Source organism: Eubalaena glacialis, chromosome 2 (assembly GCF_028564815.1).
Source record: "Eubalaena glacialis isolate mEubGla1 chromosome 2, mEubGla1.1.hap2.+ XY, whole genome shotgun sequence".
Lineage (NCBI taxonomy): Eukaryota > Metazoa > Chordata > Mammalia > Artiodactyla > Balaenidae > Eubalaena > Eubalaena glacialis.
In genome coordinates this window covers 38,410,519-38,434,569 of record NC_083717.1, presented here as the reverse complement: position 1 = coordinate 38,434,569, position 24,051 = coordinate 38,410,519, and the positions used below count along the sequence as shown (strand labels likewise).

The following is a 24,051-nucleotide window of genomic DNA, read 5'->3' as shown; positions in this document are numbered from 1 at the left end:
GATTACCCTTCAACCAGTGGTTCTCAACTGGGGGTGAGTTTGCCCCCCAGGGGACATTTGGCCATGTCTAGAGACATTTGGTTGTCACAGCGGGGGCAATGCTACTGGCATCTCGCTGGTAGAGGCCAGGGATGCTGGGAAGCATCCTACAATGCACAGGACAGTCCCCCACAACAAAGAATTATGGCCCAAGATGTTAATAATGCCAAGGTTGGAAAACCCTGCCTTAGACTCATCAGGGCTACCCCTGGGCTGGGGTCCATTTCTCCTCTAACACATCGCATCTCCCAGGTGGACAGGGGCAGAATGCACACTGGGGCTCAGCCACAGTCCCTGCCAGCAAGACTCCCAGGTCCCCAGGTCACACCCTGGGCCTCCCTCCCTCCATAACTCATTAGAAGGCAGCCCCACCCAGGCTCCTTTGTGGAGTTTTCTATCTGGCTTTTGTTCCAACACTAAGAGCTTTATAAAAGATTTCAATTTGATAATATTACAAGAGGCCTCTTAGAGTTTTTATCTCATCATCTTTGTTAACCTATCTTGAGTGCTTGGCCTTGGAGAGCTAGGCCTGAGGATACCACTGGGTAGAACTGGCACCAGGTCAGAGGAGAAACAGCTCCCTCCAGCCAAGTGAGGTGGAGTTGCACAGTGGATCAAAATAACAGCACTTGCTGGGTGCCCTTTGGCAAGCTGATTAACCTCTCTGAACTTCCTTTTGATCTCCTAAATGGGGTTGCTGTGAGCATTCATGAGATGATATATGTGAAGTGCCTGGCATACAGTAGGTGCCAAACGAGTGGTGCCGCACACATGATATAGTACAGGAGGCTTTCATATGGCAAAGGGGACTAATGAGTAACGTTGCAAAGAATAAATAAGGGCTTAGTGACTGAGGAGGTGCAAGAGAGGCATGACCCCAAGAGTTCAAGTCCAGGCCTGTACCCACTTGGCACACATTTGAGAAGCCACGGGAGTCGGGGGCCTCCCAGAGCAGGAGGGCAGAGGAGGCAGCTGAGAGTCTTTTGGAAGCAATGACTGGCAATGACTTCTTTAGTTCTGCTTCCCGTGTGGGAATGACTGGCTCTTCCCACAGGCAGCATCCAGGCCTAACTGTGCCCTCTCTTGCAGACCCCATGATGGAGCTGACGGGCACCGACCCCTCCGAGCTTGACAGCCAGCAGGAGATCGAGGACTTCGAGGAGAACGCCTACGCCTACGCCGGTGTGGACAGCAGCGCCGAGGCCAGCGTCCTCACCGAACAGGCCATGAAAGAGATGGCCTACTACAACGTGCTATAGCACAGGCCGGGCCACCCAGGATGGGGCAAGGAGGGCGTGGGGCGTGGGGGGAGACCCATGTGCTGCAGGCTGCACCTCCTGCAGCTGAAAAACAAGCTACTGCCCCACTGTCCTGAGCCCTCCCTCCCACTCAGTCGTTTGCACCACTAGGGACTTGTAGACCAAATGGAGACTGTACTACTGGCCTCAGCTGTGAACCAGGCACAGGCCCCAGGCATCCTAGGGAAGGAAGGGTAACACGGGAGGCCCAGGTCCGGGTCTCCTTGGCCTGCTGCTGTGGGAGAAATGCAGATGGGGGCCGTCTGGGGACAGGTCACAAGGGCATAGGTTCTCAAGTCTCTCCAGGCCCAGCAGAGCTGGGGCGGCCCGTGTGGGCAGGGCCATCCTGATGGCTCCTCGGGGGTCCTGTCACTGGAGGGAGATCTCTTGAGCCATGTCTTGTTTCTCCTCTGGACCCTCTCTGCCTCTAGGGATGTTTGAGCTCCTGTGCTGGTCAGCCTTGCCCCCCACCCTTACCGCCCACCGGCCCCTGGGCTACGAGAAGCCCAGGCCCAGAGCCCCTTCCCCCACCCTGTCCATGGACAGCCAGACAGGGCCCTCTGCCTTCTACCTCCTGGTGCCTCCCGCTCTCTCCTCCAGCCAGGCGTGCATGCGACCTGGTCCTGGCCTTAGGAAAGCGGGGTGTAGCCCAACCCCCAGCTACCGTCCTCTCCAGCCGACCCCCAGAAGGCTCCCATCTTACAGCCCTGTTTGGAAGTGGGCGTCCCTAAAGTGGATTTCAGCAAACTGTTATCCAGTTCTGTCTCGAAGTGGGGCACCACACCAGGGTCCCCCGACAAAGCCAGGACATGCCTTGCGTCAGACACACACTAACAAAGACAGATGGAGGCCCCTTGAGCGAGGGGACCGGTGACGGGGTCGTTGGGGACCAAGAGGGGCTGTCCTCAAGGAGGCCAAGGGCGGCCTATGTAGGGGTGGGGACCTGGAGTTTTCCTCTTATTTAAGGTCTAATAAGTATCCATTTTGAGGATGGGGACAGCCAAGAGTCAGCAGGGTCCCAGGAAAAGCAACATATTTAGAAAGGAAAATGAAGACCATAGAGGGAAAAAAATGTTTTTTTGAGCAAAGGGGGGTATTTTGAAGGTAATTTATTTTTCTCCTTTCCAACTCTGTGTCACCTATTATCTTTTCTGATGGAGATCATTTTCTTTTTGCCAGCAGAAGCTTTCTTGTGTGCTGTGCGTGCTTTGTGCCTCCCCAACCAAGAGCAGCGTGGCCTGCCCTGGCGGGACTCGAGCTCGGAGGGGACTGTCGGTCTGGCCCTGGGGCTTCAGCTGCTGGCAGGGAGCCTCCGGAGGCCAAGGCGAGAGGCAGGAGGAGGCAGAGCCCGGCAGGCCATCCACCCTCTCCCAGCCCCTCCGGCTAGTGACTTGCTCTGCACCACCCAGAGCAGCGGCCCGGGCTGCCGCCCCTGCTCAGCCCACGGTTCGCTCGCTTGCCAGCCCGCTCTCATCTCCTCGGTCCCCGCGCCAGCTCCTGCCCCGGAACTGAAGACTGCAGGCCCAGGGCGGTGAAAGAGCACATTCAGGAATGCTAGGGCACCCATACTCCCACCCACTCGCCCCCTGCGGCCTCCGTGGAGGGGAGCAGGCAAGGCCATTCCCAAAGGCGCAGGAGGTGAAGCCACCAGCTTCAGCCCAGAAACCAGGAAGCGGGGAGCGGCTGGGGAGGGAGGCGCCCCCAAGGCTGTATCCTTAGTGAAGGACCAAGCCAGGCCTCAGGGTGGCTGAGATCAGGATGGAGGGGAGGACAAGGTAGCCTTGGGATCAGGCAACCAGGTGCCCCTTCCTTCTCTGTTAGAGTTCATGCTAAGCAGCAAATAAGAGGGCTGGGGCTCACGGGAGCCTCGCCCCGACTGTGGCTCTCCAGACCCCGAGGCCCCCCAGCCTCCCAGGTGCCCGCCATGATGACCCTCAGGTGGCAGTGACCCCGTCACTGTAGAAGACATTTTCTCCTGCTGAGCAGAAGCATCATCCCCCGCAAACTACCTCTTCCCACAACGTCTTTCTCCCCTGGTACCAAAAAGAACCCTGTACCTCCTCCTCCTCTTTCCTGCCAGTGCAGTGGCCTTGGTCTTGGAAACCCATGAGAGAAGGTCTGGCCCCCAGGGTGGGGCTCTCCTCTCTGCCCCCAGCCCCGCCATCAGCACCAGCCCTCTGCGAGGTTTGATACTTGAACGCCCCCCCTGCCCTGTGCCTTGGACCTGGGCAAGGCTGAGAGAAGGAAGCAGCGCAACTCACAACTGGAGCTGGTGGGCGGCGGTCTCGGCAAGGCTCCCGTCCTCACCCCCCAGCCCACCCCCACCTTTTCAAAAGAGGCGTGCAGCCTCTCGGGTGACTTGGAAACTCCTGGACAAATTCCATTCTAACTTATTTTGACGTGTATACAAACCAACTGTTTAGAAATTCCACTTGTGCAAAGCCCTACTGTGTTTTTATGTTCCTGTTTAAAAGAGAAGTTTACTTAGCAATAATTATAAATAAATGAATATTCTTTAGTGAGGTGACTGCGAGTGCTTCTTGGGGACCTGGTCCTCACCCCTCCCTCAGAAGGAGCTCCCTACAAGGCTTCCCTCTCTGGGGGCCCAGAGGACCCCCAGCCCATCCTTTGCACTAGAATGGCCACCTGCAGAGCTCCAAGCCCGTGAGAAAGGGGCGCAGGTCAAGGCCCCAGAATTCCCACCACTCGAAGAGAAAAAGCCGCTTCCCCACCCACAGGCCACCAGGACAGAAGCCAGCTCCCGATGCCAGACTGGGCTTCAGAGGCTGTGCCTTCCGGGGAGCTGCCAGCCCTTCGTTACTGATGGGGAAGAAGGGGCCGGAAACCTTGAGCTGCCCCCCAGGAGTTGGGCCAGCCAGAGCCAGCACGCCAGCTTTTCCTCCTAAAGCGCCGGGAGTCCAGTGATTACTGAGGAAGAGTGGTCTTAGCACAGAAGGCGGCTGTCAGTGGAGGTGGGCAGCTAGAGCCCATCTCAAAGCTACCAAGGCTCCCAGCTATCGGGTTTCAGAATACAAGAGAGCCCACCCAAATTTGGGAAATGGACTTTGGGTTGCCAAGTATTTATTTTCTCAAGTCAAGATGACACAACTCAGGAATTCCCTGGCGGTCCAGTGGTTAGGACTCCGCGCTTTCACTGCAGATCCTGGTCAGGGAACTAAGACCCGGCAAGCCATGCGGCCAAAAAAAAAAAAAAAAAAAAAGACACAACTCTTCCCCAGGACATTTTTAACACCAAAAGTAGAACATAATCCCTGAATAAAGGATAGCCCTTTAAATTGGATCTGTTCAGCTTTATAGCAACTTTATAAACTTACTTTTCCAAGTTTTTCCACAGAATGGTGAAGAAGAACCCAAGTCTGGGACTCACTAGCCTGGACCACATGGGGGCCCCACTCACAGGCCCGGGCCCAAGTCCCAGGCAGCCGTGGGGAAGAGAACTGAGGCGGCTACTGTGTGGGACCTGTTTTGAGGACTGAGAAACAGGCAAATAAAGAGGTCTGGGCACGTTTAGAAAGTTAAAACTATCAAAGAAAAAAATAAATAAAAATATAACTGTACTCTATCAGAAGTGACAATCTCAAAATGGAAAAGAGGCTACAGAAGCCAGATCGTGCTAGGAAATTCCAGGGAACCCACAGGCCTTCTGCCCGGTCCCCTCCCCCCGGTGGCCCCCTGACTGGACAGAGGCCTGCTGTGGCCCGAAGCACCCCGGTCAGCCCCTGGGGGAATCCGCCAGCCCTTTGAGGGCTTCTGCCTCTAGGCCCCAGCTGCCTCCTTCCCCTCAGGGACAAACACAGCAGACTGTTTTGTGAAGAGCTTTTTAGTAGCTAAATATGGCACCATGTGTTCCGAGGGCAATATAAATTACAGTATGCAAAACATACCACTGGCTGAGGTAAAACACACTGTTCCTGCCTCACGTCACCATGAGGGGAAACACAGATACTTTTAAAAACATCTTGCTTATTAAAAAAAGTGTCCCCTAGAAAGGCCTCCAAAGAGGGGTTGTGAGGCTCACCCTCCGCGGCGGGGCGTGTCGGGGTTGGGGGGAACCTGTGGCCACCCGCTCAGCTCCAGCCCGGCCGCCACGGCAGCCAGCAGCGCTCCCACCCCGCTACTGCTGGCCCAGAGCTTTGTCCAGGTTGCTCTTGATGGTGTCCAGGAAGTCCGAGGTGTTCAGGAAGTGCTCGTTCAGCTTCACACTGTCAAGAGAGCACCTGCACGTGAGGGCCACTCCGGCCGGGCCCTCCCAGGGCAGAGCCTGAGCTCAGGCATCTGGACGGCAGCCCCCTCGTGCGGTCATGGGGAGGTCTACAGGCCAGAGGCTACCTAGAGCCAACTGTCAAGAGGCCACAGCAAACTCAGCAGGAACCCAGTAAGGCCTGTCTTTGCTTTTCCAGGTGAATGGGCAACTAGGTACAAGCTCTCTGGGGAGAAGCTGGGAGATGGGTGCAGCAGGGGATGGAAACATTCTGAGCAGCTAGCCTCAGGGATGGGGACCCACTCGCTGGGCCTGGTGTGAGGAGGCTGGCCCGAGCCATCCCCCAGGGCCATGGACCTGTCCTGCCCCTGGCAGCTAAGCTAACTCAGGAGGAGGCCTCTAAGAAGGACCCTGAGCTTCTTTCCACCTGACCCCGAGGTCTCAGAAGACCAGCCCTGCCCTCTACCCCAGGCCACCCACTTGCTGAGGCCATGGATGCAGCCCGCCAGGTCCTTGGTCATGGCTCCACTCTCCACTGTCTCGACGCACACCTTCTCCAGGGTCTGGGCAAACCTGCAGGGGACAGGGCAGAGTGAGACCCCAGCTGTGCAGAGCCAGGGCCCAGAACCTGCCCAGAACCAGCTCAGGCCCTCCCTCTGCACTCACCTGATCAGGTCCTGGTTTCCATCCAACTTCCCCCGGTGCTCCAGGCCACGCGTCCAGGCAAAGATGCTAGCGATAGGGTTGGTGCTGGTAGGCCGGCCCTGGGGGAAGGGGTCGCAGGGGGATGAAGAGCCAACCGCCAACAAGAGGGTCACCTGGACACAGCTGCCCACCTCTAGACTGACAGGACTGGGCCCGTGCTCCCAGCCCTCAGGGCCAGTGGGCTCGGGCCCCGGGGGCAGATGGACATGCGGCCACGGTCCTCGCACTCACCTTCTGGTGCTCCCGATAGTGGCGGGTGACCGTCCCATGAGCAGCCTCAGCCTCAATGGTCTTCCCATCCGGGCAGACCAGCACAGACGTCATCAGGCCAAGGGAGCCAAAGCCTGGAGAGTAGGAAGACCTCCTCTCAGTGCCGGCACCTTTCCTCAGGCCACTGGGGTTGAGCCCACCTGCCCTCCTGCTGTTGTAGCTGCTTCCTTGCTTATGTCTCCACCCACCCCCACCTATAACTGGGAGGACAGAGACTGTTTCAGGCTTGTCTACCCTTGTCCTGGGTCTCCAGGGCCCAGTACAGGGCAGAGGGGCACTCAGAGGTGGCTGTCATCAGCCTGTTAGCATAATTCTACATCCCCTACCTCCAGGTGCCCCTGAGTCTATGGCCCCCCAGGGCATAAGATCCCCCAAAATTCTGCCCACCCACCCTGGCTGGTGACCAGGAGGCTCATTCAAGCAGAAAGAATAAAGCCTGCAGCCAGCTATTTCACAGTGATCACTTTATCTGCTCTTTCAGGCCACTTTAAAGCTTTGTGATTTATTTCGAAGTTTTCCCAAATCCAGATGTCAACCTTTTCTGTGGCCAAGGTCTCCTAGTTTTCAAAAGCACCCCACAGCACCAAAATAAGAATTCTGAATGCCCAAGAAAGAAAAAGTGGGCAACTTCTAGAGGAAAATTATTTGTGTAAGAATTTTTGCTGTTGGGGCAGAGAAAGGGGGAATCCCTTCTCCATTTGCACCTGGGACCTTCACACTCACCAATCTCCATACACTTAAGGGTACCTTTCATGCCTTTCTCTTGTCTGCTAGGGCTTTTCATGCTCCCATCCTAGATGGGAATTGTTCTAGTGAGAGGATCACACCAAACTTTTCAAAATAAAGTCAAAGGTTTTTATAAAGCACTGAGACCCTCTGCCTTTTCATCACAACCTGCCGTGGGCTTCACTTTTCTCCTTATCAGGAGCTAGACCTCGCCCCCTCTCACAGAGCCTGGTTTCTCTTCCACTCGCTATGGATACATGTTGCCTCCTCCCACTATCTTTCCTGCTCTCATTCCCAATACAATTGGGCTATTTCTTTCTGTTCTTCCCTAACGGCTTCACGCAGGCTTTCTGCTGCAACCCAACTTGTGTTTCAGGATGCTCTGGGACCTGGGGGTTTGCCATCATCCCCAATATTCTCCTACATCCAAAAGGTTTACTGTGCAAAACAAATTCTCTGTAATTTAAAAAGCATCCGGTTGTGCTTACTCCCCTTTTTCTACTAGAGCCAAACCTAGTCCAAACCTGGAGCCAAGCAGAGTCACTTGGCCCTTTCATGGACAGGAACAACCTCGGGGCTAACACATCTAGCCCTTTAGGACCTGAATTCCTATGTCCTCCTTCCTCTGGAACGGCAGCCTTAGTAATACCCCAGTCCAAAGCTAACTTAGGATCCTTCCTCACTCAGACACCAGGGAGCCCCTGGCCCCTGCTGTCCACAGGAGACCCCGGAATGAGCAGGCAAGCCCCAGCCCTGCTGATCCACTAGAGAAATGTTCTCCCCAAAGGAGAAAATCCCCCCAGCTAGGGAAAAACAACAGTCCATCCCCACAGGGAGCAGGTGCTGCCAGCGTACCCTGGGCCAGGATGTCTGACTGCACGTCTCCGTCGTAGTTCTTGCAGGCCCACACAAAGCCGCCCGAAGACTTGAGAACCTGAGCCACCATGTCGTCAATGAGGCGGTGCTCGTACCAGATCTTATTCTTGTCGAACTCGGTCCTGTAGTGCCTGGGAGCAAAAGGGCCTGTTGTGGGGAGAGGGCGGGAGGCTGACAGGTTGGGGATCCCTCCCTGAGCCTCAGAGCTGAGACAGATGCACTGGGACAGCCATCTCCCTGGGTGGGTAAGGGCAGCTGAGGGGACAGGGAAGAAGGGCCATGGCGTCCCTGAGAAGTATTGAAGGGAGAGGCCATTACTTCTCAAAGATCTCCTGGAAGATGTCCTTGAAGCGCCCGTCATAGGCTTTCAGAATGGTGTTCTTGGTGCTCATGTAGAGTGGCCACTTCTTCTGGATGGCATACTGGAAGCAGCTGTGCGCAAAACCCGAGATGGACTGCAGGGAGAGAGAGGTCAGAGAGAGGTCCCTGGTGTGATCCCCCAGGGCGGGCGCAGGCCCTGGGAACGGCATCCCTTCCCTCCACAGGACCCTCGCAGGCAGCCGGGGTTAACCCAGCCTCCCTGGAGTGAGCATCTGTTGTTTCTACTGGCCCAGCATCCCCCTCCCAATTTCTGGGAGGAAGTAGCCCCACCAACTGCTTTGGAAAGCTACCACCCTCCCCACTTCTTAGACCATATGGCTGGGGTGGGGCTAATGCCCTCAGCCCACCTGCCCGTCTCTAGACTTGATAGTGTGTCCTGGGCTTATCCAATCAGAGCCCTTCCTCCCCTGGGCCTCCATGATTGGCTCAGAGATGGCCATGTGACCCAGGCCTGTACTTTTGCTGGAATCATGAGCAAAAAGGCTCTTTTCTAGGACTTCCCTGGTGGTCCAGTGGTTAAGACTCCGCACTTCCACTGCAGGGGGCACGGGTTCGATCCCTGGTCCGGGAACTGAGATCCTGAATGCCACAGCGCAGCCAAAAAGAAAAGGGGGGGGGGCTCTTTTCTGATAGGGTAGCCAGGCTGGCAGCGATAAGCCTGGAGCTACTGGTGGCCGTTTCTTCACAGCCTGAGAATGAGCCCAGCCACAGAGGAAAGGAAAGCCAAGAGATGGGGGTAGGGAGGGGAAGAAGTGCTTACCCAGTTTGCTGTAAGCCAAGAGCTGACAACCAATATGCCCCCAAAGACGCACCCGAGAGTGAGTGCAGGAATGGGGGGAAGCAGGAGCATCTGGCTGGGCAGGAGTGGGAAAGCCCTCCACACCGGGCCCACCGCAGGGCCCTCTGAACACACCTAAGATGCATCTGCTCTCAGGCCTCAGACCTTCAGGCCACCGATGCAGGAATAGTCAGAACCACCAACCCGATGTGGCCGGAGACAGAGACAGGCGTGGGGGAGGGAGCCAGGGAGCCGCTGCTCACCTCATCCGTGTTGTACATGCCCATGCCCACGCCACCGGCGGGGAAGTTGTACACCTCCCACTCCTTAGCGCCGCTGCCGTCCTTTGGGGTGAAGACGATCTTGAATGTGCCGGCCCGGTCAGCCACAAAGTCTGTGGCCTTGTACTGCAGAGGTGAGAGGATGGCTCAGGCCAAGTGCTCCAGATGCGGGACCCAGGCCCTTGGAGCCCCACTCCCACCGTGGCCGACCTGGTCGCCGTGGGCGTGCCTGCCAATGGTGATGGGCTTGGTCCAGCCAGGGACGAGGCGTGGGATGTTTTTGCAGATGATGGGCTCCCGGAAGACAGTCCCCCCGAGGATGTTCCGGATGGTTCCATTGGGACTCTTCCACATCTTCTTCAGCTTGAACTCTATGAGGACAAAGATGAAGTGGCCCCACTGCGGCCCCCACCTTCCAACCAGAATTTGAACCCCAAGCAAGAACATAGCCAGATGGGGGTCCTAAAAATCATCTGGGGGGAAGCAGCAGAGTCTAGAGTGTGCACGTGGGCTCCCCAATCAGATTTCCTGGCTTCAAGGTCCAGCTGTGGCACCACCTCTGACTGTCAGCCTTAGGCAAGTGGCTGAACTTAAGCCATAAAATGAAATTGTTGATAAAACACCTGGCCTTTTGGGTTGTTGTGAGGATTAAATGCATGCATGTGTAAAGTACCTAGAACAGTGGCTGGCACATGGTAAGGGCTCTGTCAGTTATTTTTTATATATATATATATACTTTTTTTTTTTTTTTGGCTGCACCGGGTCTTAGTTGCGGCACGCAGGATCTTCGTTGCCACATGCAGGATCTTCAGTTGCAGCATGCAGGATCTTTAGTTGCGGCATGCATGTGGGATCTAGTTCCCTGACCAGGGATTGAACCTGCGCCCCCTGCACTGGGAGCATGGAGTCTTAGCTACTGGACCACCAGGGAAGTCCCCTCTGTCAGTTATTATTATTCCCACATCACACTTGGACTTAACTGTCTGATGAACCTGGCAGTGTACGGCCTCACTCCAGACGCTCTGGTTGTGGCCCCAGCACTGCCACTCACTGCCGGGTTCAGCCTAAATTACTAAGACTGTGACCCTCTACTTCCTTGTCCATAAAGTGGGGATGTATAAATCTCAGGGTTCAGGAGAAATAAAAGAAAACCAGCTGAAAGAGCTTAGCACTAAAATGATTCCATACCCTAAGGTCGGGAACAACCTGCATGACAGGAGGAGGCCTGCAGAGTTTGGAGATGTGTCTTGAAGGTTTCCTTCAGGCCCCTCATACTGCAGGAAGTGGGGAGACAGAACTCTGCAAGTTCTGAAACCACCCTTTCTTGAATTTCCCAAACCCGGATTCTTTACCCACACACTGGTGCCATTTCATGGAACCCTCGAGAGCAGCCCCCAGAACTGAGGACCAGCAGCCAGTCCAAGCCTGGTGGGGCACCTCTCTGAGACCGCTCCGCGGCCACAGAGGCAGAGGGCAGACCTGCAGTGCCAAGACAGTGGCAGGACACAAGGGACGTTCCGAGGCTCTGAAGGACACAGGCCTGACACCCAGCACTACCCTGGACAGAGGTGGCCCCAGAGTCTCTCTGTAAACCTGCCTGCAAAGCAGTCCAGGAGGCCAGGGGGGCAGGCTGCCCAAAGAGGCTGTCCTCACTGTGACAGTGTCAGCATCAGCTTCTTCCTTCTCCTCTCTGTGACCGGTGACACCCACACTGGCCAGAGCCACACGGCACAGCAGAAACACCACCAGCCTGGGAGCAGGGGAGACAGACCCTGGCCCCAGCTTTGCCACCCCCAACTGTGGAACCTAGGCCAGCCCTCAACCTCCCCTCCCCAGCCTCCTCCACAGGAACCTTGGAGGCTCCGCTGTGTGCTGGGCATTCGCAGGGAGACCAGGGTCACGTCCCAGCCCCCACTGTCCCAGCCGCCCGCCCCTGCGCCCCTCGCACCTTCCACACGGGCCTCGTCAGGGGTGATGGTGGCACACTTGACAGCCACGCTGTACTTCTGGGTGGCCAGCGCGGAGTCGATGGTGACCTGATCGTTGGTCTGGTCACGGTTTGGAAGCCCCAGGTCAAAATACTTGAGCTGGACGTCCACATGGGGCAGGATGAGCTAGAGACAGACGGCCGGGGCCTGGCATCAGCCCAGATGACTGACTCAGGGGCATGTGGGGATGGTGGCAGGGGACACCCCGTCAGGGCGGGGAAGAGGAAAGGCCAGCGGAGGGCTGGCCAAAGCTGGCAAGAGGCCAGGGCTCTGGAGAGAGGCCGGCAGACCAGGCTGCAGCCCCTCGGAGGGCTCATCCCCTAGCATGAACCACACCCCCCCTGCGGTGGCCCATCAATTCAGCCAAACCCCAACTCCAAGTGCATCTAGGGTTCTCTGTAAAGCGGGTTCCCTCTTCTTCCCCACTCAGAAGTGGTGATTCTCAACCTTCCTCTTGGGGACAGGCACATGGACAATGTGCTCTCCCAGGCAGACCCAGCCCACAGCGACTTCGGAGAAGCCAAGCAGCCACCCTGGGAACCGTCTGCCATGGTGGCTCAAACATATCACTGTCCTCCAACAGACCCCACGCCACGACTCGCGATGACATCCTTGAACCGCTAAGGAAAGGTTAATGATGTGGTCCCCCTGCACGCCGGCCCTGTTCTTCTTTCACTCCCTCAAGGAAGCACATAGGAATGCAGGAGATCAAGATGATATATTCAACTATACTCCAATAAAAAATAAATTTTAAAAAAAAAAAGAAGAAACTCCCAAAGGATAGTCAACTCATGCTGAAACATGAGTTTGTTTGAAAAAACAAAACAAACGAAAAAAAACAAAAAAACGACATGATACAGGGTCAGGCTTGAATGTGCACACATTTTTAAAAACATGCTGGCTTTGCCACCAGCACGTGACACAGATGGCTGAGGACAGTCCCCTGCCTGACGTCATAAGAGCCATGAGTGGTCTGGACATGACAGAAGGGTGTACGGGAGGGGAAAAACAGGACTGCTCCTGCCCACCAGGGTGACGGGTGAACCCTGGGGACCCGAAGTGGGGACTGAACACTGAGCCCGGCCGGCCATGTGGAAGGCCGCCCACTTCGGGAGGGAACTACCTTCTCCTTGATGAACTGCCAGATAATATGGGTCATCTCATCGCCGTCCATCTCCACCACTGGCTTCGCCACCTTGATCCTCTTGTTGGCATCTAGGACCAGACACACATAGCACATCACAGCCCTGGGGAGGCTGGTGGGGGAGCCCCTCTCCTCTCCGGCCTGACCCACCCTTCACCATGGAGGAAGGAGTGTCAGCCAGGGCCCAGCTGCCCAGCATTCACTCCCCCTCCTGCAGGAGCAGCTCCGGGACCACCCGGGGGAGCTGGATCCCCCATTGAGTCTGGCCAGCTGGGACTAGCCAGATGCCAGCCTGGCCAGTCAGATCCTTTCCCCTGGAACCTGACAGCAGAGGAGACCAACACAGAGAATGAGAGCCAGCTGGGGTCACCTTGTCAAGCAGCAAGCCGGGCAGAGGTTGCCTTCGGCTGCTGCCACCCATTTCCCAGGGCAGCCCAGAATCCCCTCTTGTCCAATCCCTGCAATTCTACGAGCTACCCCGTGTCCTTCCAAAAACTTCCTCTAACTGTTGCTTGCAACCTGAGAGCCTGACTAACATGAAGTGAGGAGGGAAACTGTATAGATCCCCTCCCATGGGCCTGAGGGTGTACCACACCCTTCACATTTAATCCTCTGAACCACTCCCAAGGGGAGTACAGTAAGTCCCCTACATAAGAACCTTCAAGTTGTGAACTTACAAAGATGCGAACGTGCATTCGCATGTCCAGTCACGTAAGTTAGCTCATGTGTCTGGTGTACATTGTCACATGCTCGCATCCTCTACAAGTGGGTGTGCTTTTGTGTACTTTACCGTACAGTACTATATAGAGTGCAGTAGTACACTATCTTTATTTCAAGCCCAGGATGTGAATGAGTGAAACTGCAGCTTGCCCTCCGTCTCCTATTGCTGACGGTCCTTCAGCTCTACCATCTCCCACCTCCTCTCCCTCCTCCAGTCAGTAACTTCTTGCCTGTTCACTCGATGCCAGCCCCTGGATGCCAGCTGTTGTACTGTACTACTGTACTTTTCAAGGTACTGTACTGCAAAATTAAAAATGTTTTCTTTATTTTTTGTGTTTGTTTTTTATGTATTATTTGTGTGAAAAGTATTATAAACCTATTACATTACAGTACTATATAGCCGATTTTGTTAGTTGGGTACCTAGGCTAACTTTGTTGCACTTATGAAAAATCGGACTTAGGAACACGCTCTCTGAACGGAACTCATTCATATGTAAGGGACTTACTGTATCATTATCTCCACTTTAAATGTGAGGAAATTAAGGCTCAGAGAGGTTGTCAGCTCACTGCCAAAGCTCACACAGCTTGAAAACAGCAGATCCAGGAAGATCCACACCCTCCTTGATGGGCACCTGGGAATGGAATGCAGAAGCCCTGATCCACACAGGCTCAGGTTCGCCAGTTCTGCCAGAGATGCATCAAAGGACTGGACGAGTGACTGATCCAGGCCCAGGGAGATGGTGGAGGAGGAAACAGGAGCTGGTGGAGGCTCTTGAAGGAAAGTCTGACTCATGAGAAAAACCAACAGTCTGGGAAGTGAATTCCAAACAAAACTCAAGAAAATCGTCCATGGGACTTCCCTGGAGGTCCAGTGGTTATGACTCCGTGCTTCCAATGCAGGGGGCGCGTGTTCAATCCCCATTTGGGGAACTGAGATCCCATATGCCGTGGGGCACGGACCAAAAAAAAAGAAAGAAAATGGCCCGTCCAATTTATCAGTGCAGGCTGCCGTGGGTGAGGCTTATTGACCCTTAACCTGCAGCAGGGGCACCCAAGCACCAGCATGTGCCTCTGGCCACAGCCTTGGAAGAAACAGCAGCTGCAGAGCACGGCAACATGATCTATGTGAAACCTACAACCCCGCCTCAGTCACCCCAGGAAGTGTCACCTTCTGCTGAACCCCAGATGAAAGCAGGGCCCTGTCCACAAAGGGGCCCTCCTCAGCCCTTACTTAGGGCCCATTTAGTCTTATGTTACACACAATCCTTACAGATGTAGCTATGGGTCTTTCACCTCACCGAAGATTAGACACAGCAAATCAGAAGAGGGGACAGGATGAAAACCCCAAGTGACATCTGCTAGGCTGACAGCAAGGGACAGAAGCCTGTGAAAAGCAGGCCTAGAAAAATGAAGAAGCATGGCTACCTAGGCTCATGAAAACAAAAGTGACCAAAGCCCAAAAGACCCCAAACACATCACTGTCCTACGAAACACACCACTGCCATGACTCATGATGACATCCCGACCCACTAAGAAAAAGGTGAATTATGTGCAGCAGAATGACTCACTTTCCAAAGATGTGCAAACAGATTTTTTTTTTTTTAAATCTAGAAAGGAAGAAAAATGAGACCCAGGAAGCATGGCTTGTGTCAGGGTCAGGATAGGCCTCACCTGTGTCCCAGGGCCCTGGCTCAAGTGCAGCCTCTGGACGCCCTTGTGGGCCATAGGTAGAGAAGCAGAAAGCAAACACAGACTCAAAATATTTCATTCCCCAGAAAACATGGTGGACACGGCTGACACCGCTTCAGCTCTTCCCAAGATGCAGTGGGGACTTTGGACCCAAGCTACTAAATTCCTTCAGCATTTCTGGTCTAAAGCTTGAGTGGAAAGAGCTTTAGGACCTGTAGAAAGTCTGTTGGGCTGTTGCGAGCTAGCTTAGTTTTTAGGAGCATCTGCTATGAGTTAATGTGATGAGAGCCAATCAATTTTTTTTTTTATGTACCAAACCTACAGTAATCAAGTTCCCTAAGTACAGATCCATTTGGGGCCAGTCCTAAAGGGTTCAGCCTCAGCCTGGGCTCTGCTCAAGCTTTGGGCTTCAGACACAGCAGCTGGTGTCTTTGGACACCACACTCCTCGATGGGGGAGCTCAATATCAAGATCACAGCAGGCAGCCTTCCCAGCTGTGCATGCAGGTGTCAAACCCTCAGAGACCACAGGGCCCACTTATTTACAACCAGGTGCTAAGGGTAAGCACCCCTTCCTGAAACACCTAAACACAACAATGCCTGTCCTCAAAGAGCGAGTATGGAAGGGAAAACCTATCAGTAATGGAGAGAGCAAGCAGCGCTGTTATCAAAGTCAGGTGTGCAGCCTCCCTCAAAGCAACTTCCCAGAGGAGCTGGGGACTGGGGGCGGTGAGCCATAGCAGCAGAGGCCATAGCAGCCATAGCAGCAGAGGCTCATTTTGTTTGGCCCAGGTCGTAGGTTTTTTTTTTTAATGTTGATTGGTGACCAAGGCTTAAAAATCAGGCAATTTCAACAACAACAAAAAAACAAATAATCTGATTAATAAATGGGCAAAGGACTTGAATAGATATTTCTCCAAAAATGGTCAATACGCTCATAACAAGATGTTCAATGTCACTGATCATTAGGGAAATGCAAATCAAAACCGCAATGAGATACCACTTCACACCCATTAGGATAGCTACTATCAAAAAAACCCAAAAAACAAAAGACAAAAAAACATAAAGTAACAAACGTTGGCAAGGATGTAAAGAAACTGGAACCCTTGTGCATTGCTGGTGAGAATGTAAAATGGTGCAGCCACTATGGAACACAGTATGATGGTTCCTCAAAAAAATTAAAAAATAATTAAAAGCAGGGTCTCAAAAAGATATTTGTATACCCATGTTCATAACAATTATTCACAATAGCCAAGAGGTGGAAGCAACCCAAGTGTCCACCAACAGATGAATGGATAAACAAAATGTGATATGAACCTTCAAGACGAGAACAGGACTCTGGGAACTAACCCAGGAAGTTTAAGAAAAACTTTCCTCCAAAAAGTTAAACTATGTTCATGATTCCAAGTTTTTTTTCCAAAACTGGGCTCCCCACCACTTCAACATGGATGTACTTGCTTTGAAACTAAAAAAGGAAGTGCTTCCATGTTTTAGTGATGGATCTGGACCTACCTCAATAGCTTTTGCCGCTTGTTCTTTTGTTTCAAACTCCACAAAGACAAATTCCCTTTGGATCACCAGTAGACTTATAATGCGGTATACTTATATAAACAACATCACCACCTTTCCCAAATACTTCGTTTGTTTGTCTTTTGGAGCAGAAGATCTTTTAATTAAAAAAGCTTCTCTGTTATTTTTAATTACATGCATTATTACTTTTGGTAATGACAATGCAGTTAAACAGCAACAGAGACTTATTTAACCCATTCAGTCAAACTGTGGACCTCATAAGCTGTAACACCTAAAACAATTCTCTACCAACATATGATAAAACCTTAGGGTGCTTGCTCCTACGGACACTTTATGTATTACCCAAATACTTTTTCAATCCAGCTGTGATTAACATTTTTGGGAAATAACTCATGATAAATTAGAAACAGTATTAAATATGTAAAGATTTAATAACTATATCACCTAAGCTTTTCACAATTCCTATACCTTACTCAGAAGGCCAATACATTTTAACTTGAATATTTTTTTTAATGTGCTATATACAGACAATGGGATCTTATTCAGCCTTAAAAAGGAAGGAATGCTGACACACTCTACAACATGGAAGAACCGTGAGGGCATTCTGCTAAGTGAAACAAGCCAGTCACAAAAAACAAATACTGTCTGATTCCACTTATATGAGGTACCTAGAGTGGTCAAAATTATAGAAGCAGAAAGAAGAATGGTGGTTTCTAGGGGCTGCAGGGGAGGGGAGGAAGGGGAGTTGTTTAATGGGTACAGAGTTTCAGTTCTGCAAGATGAAAAAGCTGCGGAGATCGCTGAACAACAATGTGAATGTATTTTACACTGTTGAACTGCACACATAAAAATGATTAAGATGGAAATTTTTGTTATGCATTTTTTACCACAATAAAAAATAAGAAATTTTAAAATTCTTTAATGTTTAATTTAAACCAGTCCCCCACCAAAAAAAAAAAAAAAAACGAGAAGATTTTACATAAAAATCCAGTCCCTCTTGAAGAATGAGTCGCTTCGTCCCACTGAGCCCGCGCTCACTCCTCGCAATGATGAAGGATGGGCTGGTATGAGGACAGCCTCTCGCTGCATTCCAGGCCTGCCACGTGCCCTCCAGAGTGCCCCAAGGCTTCGGAGTTTGAGACCTTGTCTGTTGTTTAGCCACTATGGTGGAGACACCCACACCGTCTGCCCCTCTCTGGGAGACAAGAGGTGACAGGTGACCTGAAATCCAAAGAACAGTGGCTGGGCCTCCCTGAAGGCCTCCTAGGGACAGCCACCATGAAATCTTCAGATGACAGGCTGCACAAACACTGTCCTCTTGGCCAGGGTGTGGGATGGAATTACATCAGTCACAAGAGGCCCATTAGGCCAACTCCTAGCACCAAACACCAAGTAAGGATTTCAAAACCCATCCCCAGGGACTTCCCTGGTGATGCAGTGGATAAGACTCCACGCTCCCAATGCAGGGGGCCCAGGTTTGATCCTTGGTCAGGGAACTAGATCCCACATGCATGCTGTGACTAAGAGTTTGCATGCCACAACTAAGGAGCCTGCATGCCACAACTAAGGGGCCCTGGAACCACAACTAAGGAGCCCACCTGCCGCAACTAAGACCCGGCACCACCAAATATATAAATATTAAAAAATAAAAACAAAAAAAAACCCATCCCGGTTTCAGTATCTACTTGCTGCTCAAGTAAGTAGACCTAGCCTCCAGGCTAGAGGTCCCTCCCAAGACAGCCACCCTTCCACCCCCCTGTCTACTTAACTGAACTGCTTTCATCACATTCCTACCCATGCTGCTGCCAGCAGAAGAGAGGCTGCTCAGCCAGCATGGCCCAGAAGAATCTGGGGGGAAGCCCCCAATTCCAGAGGGCTCAAGAAGGCAGGGCAGCAGTTCTGGAAGAGGCTCTAGTACTTTCTTTGGTGTCATCCTTCACTCCTCCCTTTCTCTCACACCCACATCAAAACCATCAAAAAAACTCTACTGGCTCTTCCGTCAAAATTCATCCAGAATCCACCCACCCCAGTACCGCCACCAAGGTCAAAGCCACCATGCTGGGCTTCCCTGGTGGCGCAGTGGTTGAGAATCTGTCTGCCGGTGCAGGGGACACGGGTTCGAGCCCTGGTCTGGGGGGATCCCACATGCCGCGGAGCAACTAGGCCCGTGAGCCACAACTACTGAGCCTGCGCGTCTGGAGCCCGTGCCCCGCAACAAGAGAGGGCGCGATAGTGAGAGGCCCGCGCACCGCGATGAAGAGTGGCCCCCGCTTGCCACAACTAGAGAAAGCCCTCGCACAGAAACGAAGACCCAACACAGCCAGAAATAAATAAATAAATAAAAATGTAAAATAATACATACACTTTATAATGGGAGGTTTTTTTTTTTTTAATTATTATTTATTTATTTATTTATTTTGTCTGTGTTGGGTCTTCGTTTCTGTGCGAGGGCTTTCTCCAGTTGTGGCAAGCGGGGGCCACTCTTCATCGCGGTGCGCGGGCCTCTCACTATCGCGCCCTCTCTTGTTGCGGGGCACGGGCTCCAGACGCGCAGGCTCAGTAGTTGTGGCTCACGGGCCTAGTTGCCCCGCGGCATGTGGGATCTTCCCAGACCAGGGCTCGAACCCGTGTCCCCTGCATCGGCAGGCAGATTCTCAACCACTGCGCCACCAGGGAAGCCCAGACATACACTTTATAAAAATTAAAAAAAAAAAAAAAAAGCCACCATGCTCTCTTGCCAGATTCTGACTACAGCCTCCTACCAGGTCCCTGAAGCCAGAATGCTCCTGTTAAAATGTAAATCAGGTCACAACACTCCTCTCAAAACCCTGCAAAGCCGCCTCTTTCACTCAGAGAAGGCCAAAATCCTCAAAAATGGCCTACAAGCCCCCCATGATCTCCACTGCCTGACCTCATGTCCCATCAATCGCCTTCGTGCACTCTGAGCCAGCCTTACTTTCTGCTTCTCCAACAAGCAAAGGTGCCCTCCTGCATCGTGACCTTGGCACCTGCAGTCCTCTCTTCCCCTGAACAGTAAATGGCCTGCTTCCTTCACTCCCTCAGTACTTCATTCAGTGGGGTCTTTTCTGGCAGCCCTACCCAAACTTTCACCCACACCTTCCTTGCTTATTTGTTCTCCTTAGCTCTTGTCTACTGTCTGTCCCCACATTAGAATTTAAGTTCCATAAGGGCAGAAATCTTTGTCTCTTATTCCCAGCTCTGTCCCCAGAGTGTCCCTGGCACAGTGCCTGGCACATAGTAGAAGCACAATATTTGTTGAATCCATGAATGAATGTCAAGTTATGGTCAATTCAATCTGTGGTAAGGACTGCTCTGCCATAACCTCCTCTTTGGATGAAAAGTACTCCCTCCCCTCCCCCATCCTGGGATGCATTACCACACAGAGGCCAGTGAGTCCTCACCACAAAACTGCACCAGACCATCACAAATGTACATGGGTGGCATCTCTGCCAGTCAATGGGCTCCCTGTCCTGGAGTAGCTCACAGTTTATCATGGGTTAATATTTGCAATCTGCTGGCATTTTAAACATGGTTTACAGAAGTGTAAACTCCAGGGCAGGCCACAGAGGCTGGCTTCCAGTAATCAGACAGCAGTGTCCAGCACCCCATCCTGGAATCAGTGAAAGAGGCCTCAGCCTCACATAAAGGATCTGGAGGCAGGCCCCAAGCCTTTCAAGAGGCTTTTCCTCAAAACCTACTGGGCCTAAACATGACCACCCAAAAATAGCTCTGATGGGATAGCTGTGGTCTTATCTGATGTGGATGAAACAAGTCTCAGTGGAGAACACACAACTCTACTGGTGGGTCTGCAAAACTGAACAATCATTAAATAATTTCCTCTGGAATCTAAGAGTACAGGCAAACCAAGATCTGAAAAGTTAAGGGACAGGGTGAGGAAATGAAGAAGTTCCCAGACTAGGAGTTGAGCCAAGGAAGGATAGATAATTCTCCCACTGAGCAGTCTCCCTCACTTCCCCAAACTAACTTATCAGAACCACCACCAGCAGTCGCTGGAGGCCTATGAGTTGCAAAACTAGAAGGAGACACATGTGGGAATTACCTGGCAGCAAAAACACAAGAGTATTTTAGCCAAAGCATATTCTTTCCTTGTCATCAAGGGGAATGCCAAGTATTCTGTCTCCAGCAGTGTTGCCAAGTAACAAGCTAGCAGAGGTCACAATTGTACAGTCTCATGTCCAACTCAAACACCAGGCGTTCTCCTCATTAATTACCAACCCCACTTGGGGGCTTCCGGAAGGACCTGCAACTGACTGCTCTTTTCATGTGTTATCAAAATTCAGTCCTCAAAAGGGGCTTTTCCTGTTTGTGTGGGGTTTTTTGGTTTCTTTGTTTACCATCAGTGCAGAAAAAAAAAAGGGAGGATTGGAGAATGTATCTAACTTCCAACATATTTTGCTGAAGGCGGTGCCATATGGGAAACTTTTTTGGGGACTAGGGACACTTAGAACCTCGAGTTGCAGGGCCGACTCCTTAGAGATAAATGCCATGAGTAGAAAAACAGAAATGCCCCTTTCTCCTTGAAAGGGGAGGTGGGGTGCTGGGGCTCTTCTCAGCTCTGGTCAGCTGCTCCCACACTAGGTTAAAGATTACCTACTCTAGCAGTAAGACCAGCTTGCCTGGGCCCCACCCCCTCCTCCTCACTCGAAGGAGCTGCTGGCCAGGTCAGGATAGGGGTTTCCGTGGCAACAGGCATTCGACAGAGCCAAGGGACCTACATTGTTCCCTGTCTCTCGTAGCTGGCGATGGAGAGCCAGGGGGCCGACCAATGCCAGACCCGGCAGCCTGCCTTGGTAATGGAAGTTCAGGCTAAGTCTTGCTTATTATGCCCTGCTTATTAAGACTATTGTCTTCTCTCCTAAGCAGGAAACTAAGGGTATCACAGAAGCTGTGACGAACGATTTGGGAAAGTGACATTTTGGCGCGGCTGCCAGGTCTTCCCAGTCGGGTGAGCGGGGCAGGGCCAAGGAGCAGCTCAGGAGTGGGCTGGCGAGAAGAGGCAGGTCAAGCCAAGGAGAAGCCCCAGGATGGAGCTTCAAGTGCGTCGACAAAGAAAATGGGGGCGTCCAAAGCGAAAATAAAAAGGAGGCTCCTCTAACTGTCGCGTAAAAGGCTCCAAAAATAGCTGACGAGGGCCTGACAGAGAGGAGGGATCACTGCGCGGCCGGGTGAGAAGGCAGGGGAAGTGGATACCTCCTCCTTCCCCTCCTTTGTCTGACCAGGGACCGCGCCGGGACCCTCCCTCTCTCGCATGGAGCGGGCCAGGCGCTCCAGCACCCACTCGGTTGCTTTGTCTCCCTCCAGGGTCGCAGGGCGGGCAGAATACCCTCCGAGCCCGGGATACCCCCCGCACCCACTGCAGGAAAATCTGAGGGCGCGGGGCAGCAGGGCCGGCATCGCCCGGGCCACCAGTTGCCACCTTCCTTCAAGTCCTCCCCCCGCCCCCTGCGACCGGCACGGCCTGGAAGGTGGGGCAGGGGAGCACGTCCCCGTCCGCCGGCTCTTTGTGTGCCCTACCCCGCCGTCCCCGGCTCGCGAGCGTCCCGGGTCGCGCTCGCTGGTCCCCGCCCGGAAGGACGCCACGTCGCGGTGCCAGGCGCGCACCCCGCCCGGACCCTCCTCGTGGCACTCACAGTGGCGCCGCGGCTGCTCTTGCAAGTTGGGGGCTGTCAAGGCTGCCGGCGCCCAGGCCGGCCCGGAACCGGAGGCTCTACAGAGCAAGCGTACAACCCGCAGGTAACCAGCCATCCCGAGCGGGTTGGGGGGTCGGACTGGCTGGCGAGCGAGCGAACGAACGAACCGGGGTACGCGAGATCCGAGCGCCGGCCACTGCTCCCCGCTGCCTGGCGGCGGGCTACCGAGGCCTGCCAAGCGTGGGCTGAGCGGGCAGGGCCGGGGCGGGACTGCCGGGGCCCGCCACCCTATTGGGCCTCGCCGGGAGGAGGCGGGGCCGGGAGGGGCCGGACTCCTCCTTGGGCCCTGCACCAGCCCGGGCCCTGCACCAGCCCGGACTCCGCCCCCGCGCCCGGCGCGCGCTTCCCAGGGCACCGCGGAAAGCTCAGCTCTACTGAAGCGAGAGAGGGGTGAGACCCACCGGGACCCGGGAGCGGGGGGTGGGAACTGGAGGATTAGGGGAGCCGTTAGCGAGGAAAAACCCTCTCTCCAGGATGCCCTATTTAAACCAGAGTGTCAATTGCTGACACATCAGCTTAAGCCCCAAAAGGCAAATCTGAACAAACTCCTGCGTCCTTCGCGTTGGCTGGGCTGAAACTCCAAGGCGCATTAACCAGTGCGCGTTCCGCGTTCTTGAACTAAGACCGTGGTCACCTCGGGTCTCCTCAAATTCGCTCTCAGATCCTCCTATCCCCTCCACGCGTTAGGTAGACTGACCCGAGTCAAGAGTTGAAATCCCTCTGCTTCTCACCAGAATGTCAAGCAGCTAGTCCTCGAAGTCATTCAGCGTAGCCAGAGTCTGTTTCCTCCTTTCCGAGATGGGAACTATAACAGCAACAGGGCTGCCAGGAGACTTGGGTGAAATAACGTATGTTACAGACTTGGGACACACCCTGTGCTCAACGACAACCAACGATGCTTGTCAGACAGTACTCAGGCAAACGGTTCCATTTTTTGCCTGCTTTCATACAAAAGACAATACTGATTGGTTCTGCCATAAACAACCAAAGTCTCTCTCTCTCTGTCTTCACTCATCTTCTTGAAATGAGACACCAGTTGGGGCTGGGTTTTATTTAGAAAAATCTGACCCCAGCCCCCCACTTTCCCAGCTACACTGACTCACTCGAATGCTAGCCACCTCTTTCTGCCCTGTGTTCCCAGCTCTCCCCTTCATTGCCTCAGAGTCAACATTGCCAGGTGGAGCTGGGCCAGGAAAGTGACCTTGAATTACTGACTTCAAAGCTTCCTTCTCCCTGTCTCAGCCAGGCAAAGCTACTACTTTGGCCCAGAGATCTAGTAGACTGGGCCCAAGGGGAGGCTGTTCTGGGGCCACCCCCAAAGTCTGAGGCCTCATTCAAAGGCCTAACCTTGAGCCAGCATGTCCTAGAATGACCCATTATCCCTTTCATTCTGTTCCAATTCTCTTGCTCAAAACACAAGCAGAGGGACTTCCCTGGTGGCACAGTGGTTAAGAATCCGCCTGCCAATGCAGGGGACACGGGTTCGATCCCTGGTCTGGGAAGATCCCACATGCTGCGGAGCAACTAAGCCCATGTGTCACAACTACTAAGCCTGTGCTCTAGAGCCTGCAAGCCACAACTACTGAGCCCACACGCCACAACTACTGAAGCTCGTGCGCCTAGAGCCCATGCTCCACAACAAGAGAAGCCACCACAATGAGAAGCCCACGCAC

The 24,051-nt window shown here is 53.3% G+C and overlaps 3 protein-coding genes across 8 annotated transcripts in view; 2 read left to right on the top strand and 1 right to left on the bottom strand.

Annotated features, from left to right (window-relative positions):
• ZNF710 (zinc finger protein 710) overlaps positions 1 to 3,821 on the top strand; it is a 65,843-nt gene extending 62,022 nt beyond the window's left edge. For both annotated transcript variants that reach the window (XM_061179943.1, XM_061179944.1), the window contains exon 5: positions 1,129 to 3,821. In XM_061179943.1, coding sequence (XP_061035926.1) covers positions 1,129 to 1,298 — 170 coding nt within the window. In that variant the 3' untranslated portion in view covers positions 1,299 to 3,821. The remainder of the gene's footprint in view (positions 1 to 1,128) is intronic.
• A 566-nt stretch (positions 3,822 to 4,387) lies between these two features.
• On the bottom strand, positions 4,388 to 23,309 carry IDH2 (isocitrate dehydrogenase (NADP(+)) 2). 4 transcript variants are annotated; one of them, XM_061179938.1, is made up of 11 exons: positions 23,110 to 23,309; positions 12,688 to 12,779; positions 11,525 to 11,690; positions 9,787 to 9,947; positions 9,559 to 9,702; positions 8,455 to 8,591; positions 8,116 to 8,267; positions 6,496 to 6,608; positions 6,226 to 6,323; positions 6,040 to 6,132; positions 4,388 to 5,560 (listed from the first exon to the last, which is right to left on the bottom strand). In XM_061179938.1, exons 2-11 carry the CDS (start codon positions 12,736 to 12,738, stop codon positions 5,473 to 5,475), a joined length of 1,203 nt encoding a protein of 400 aa, XP_061035921.1. In that variant the 5' UTR covers positions 12,739 to 12,779; positions 23,110 to 23,309; the 3' UTR covers positions 4,388 to 5,472. The 4 variants fall into 4 exon arrangements, with proteins under 4 accessions (XP_061035921.1, XP_061035920.1, XP_061035922.1 ...); XM_061179937.1 differs by lacking the exon at positions 23,110 to 23,309 and adding an exon at positions 22,319 to 22,562; XM_061179939.1 differs by lacking the exon at positions 23,110 to 23,309 and adding an exon at positions 13,935 to 14,026.
• SEMA4B (semaphorin 4B) overlaps positions 22,700 to 24,051 on the top strand; it is a 101,626-nt gene continuing 100,274 nt past the window's right edge. Inside the window, exon 1 of one of the 2 annotated variants that reach the window (XM_061179932.1) lies at positions 22,700 to 22,768. The gene's annotated coding sequence lies outside the window, so the exon portion shown is untranslated. The remainder of the gene's footprint in view (positions 22,769 to 24,051) is intronic. The other variant, XM_061179931.1, reaches the window with a different exon arrangement.